The sequence below is a fragment of the Aureococcus anophagefferens genome, assembly GCF_000186865.1.
Source record: "Aureococcus anophagefferens unplaced genomic scaffold AURANscaffold_1743, whole genome shotgun sequence".
Classification (NCBI taxonomy): Eukaryota; class Pelagophyceae; order Pelagomonadales; family Pelagomonadaceae; genus Aureococcus; species Aureococcus anophagefferens.
The window spans coordinates 1-1,226 of record NW_008706529.1 but is presented as its reverse complement, the minus strand read 5'-3'; the positions used below and the strand labels follow the sequence as shown (position 1 = coordinate 1,226).

At 71.0% G+C, this 1,226-nt stretch overlaps 1 protein-coding gene across 1 annotated transcript; it reads right to left on the bottom strand.

Moving 5' to 3' along the window:
* Positions 1 to 32: 32 nt before the first annotated feature.
* AURANDRAFT_69426 (hypothetical protein) lies at positions 33 to 1,083 on the bottom strand (the record flags this gene model as incomplete). The annotated part of the gene is made up of 2 exons (XM_009045195.1): positions 33 to 243; positions 344 to 1,083. Coding segments are annotated over 2 exons (951 nt in total), but the record flags the coding sequence as incomplete, so codon positions are not given.
* Positions 1,084 to 1,226: the final 143 nt, after the last annotated feature.

The following is a 1,226-nucleotide window of genomic DNA, read 5'->3' as shown; positions in this document are numbered from 1 at the left end:
AGACTCGACGGCGGCGCGTCGACCACGAAGACCGTGTGCGCCCAGCCGCACGCCAGGGCCCGCAGCGGCCGCTGCCCCACGGAGTTGACGCGCGCGGCCGTCGCCGCGACGCGCGGGTTCGCGCGCCGGTCCCTCCGATCCCCGCTCCCGAGCTGGCCGTCGTCGCCGCGGCCCCAGGCGTAGGTCGCCGTGCCCCCGCCGGGGAGCCGCACGCAGCACACGGAGTGGCGGCCGCCCGCGGACCTGTGCCGAATTCAACCACTGGTTTGGGTGGTCCTGACCAAACTTGAGAATTCTCTAGCTCGGTCAAATCGAAGTCGATTCGGCTGATTTTTGGACGAACCGATTGCTCTCGTCGAGTTCTCGAAGCACGACTGAAGAGATTTCGTCGAAACTGTCGCGTACGCTCACACTGAAGTCGACTTGAAGATTTGAATTCGGCACAGCCGCGGACAGCGCCTCGACGACCGCGCCGTTGTTCCCGTCGGGCGATCCCAAAAATTTCCCGCCGACGCGGCGCGGCGCCGCCGCGGAGCACGTCGACCCGCCGCACTGGCCGTAGGCGTTCCACCCGAAGGCCCAGATCGCGTCGCCGGACGCGTGCCGCGTCGCGCAGAGCGTGTGGCGGTAGCCGCACGCCGCCAGGACGCACTCCGCGCCGCCGTCGCCGGGCAGCGGGACCTCCGCGGGCCGCAGGCCGTCGCCGCCGGCGGACGCGCCGCACTGGCCGTAGGCCGCCCAGCCCCAGGTCACGAGCGCGCCGTCGGCCGTCACGACGGCGTTGTGCCGCGACCCGCAGCTGACCGCCGCCGCGGGCCGCGTCTTGAAGAACTCGACGGCCCTGGGCGCGAGCTGGCGCCGGCGGTCGCCGTGGCCCAGCGCGCCGTCGTCGCCGCAGCCCCAGGAGTAGACCGCGCCGTCCGCGTCCAACGCGAGCGAATGCGTGCGGCCCGCGCCGACGGCGACGACGGACGTCGGCAATCCCACGGCGGCGCCCATCAACCCGACGGTCGAGCCCACGGACTGCGAGATGACGTTCCGGGACCTCGACCTCGAGTGGGAGTGGGGCGAGACCGTCGACATCGACCTCCACATGTGCAACAAGGTCTACTCCTACTCCTACGGCGTCATCGACGTGCTCCTCTACGAGGGCTCCGTCTCCGGCGACCCCGTCGAGACCATCGCGCAGTACGAGGCGATGCACACGGCGGACACCATGCTCCACT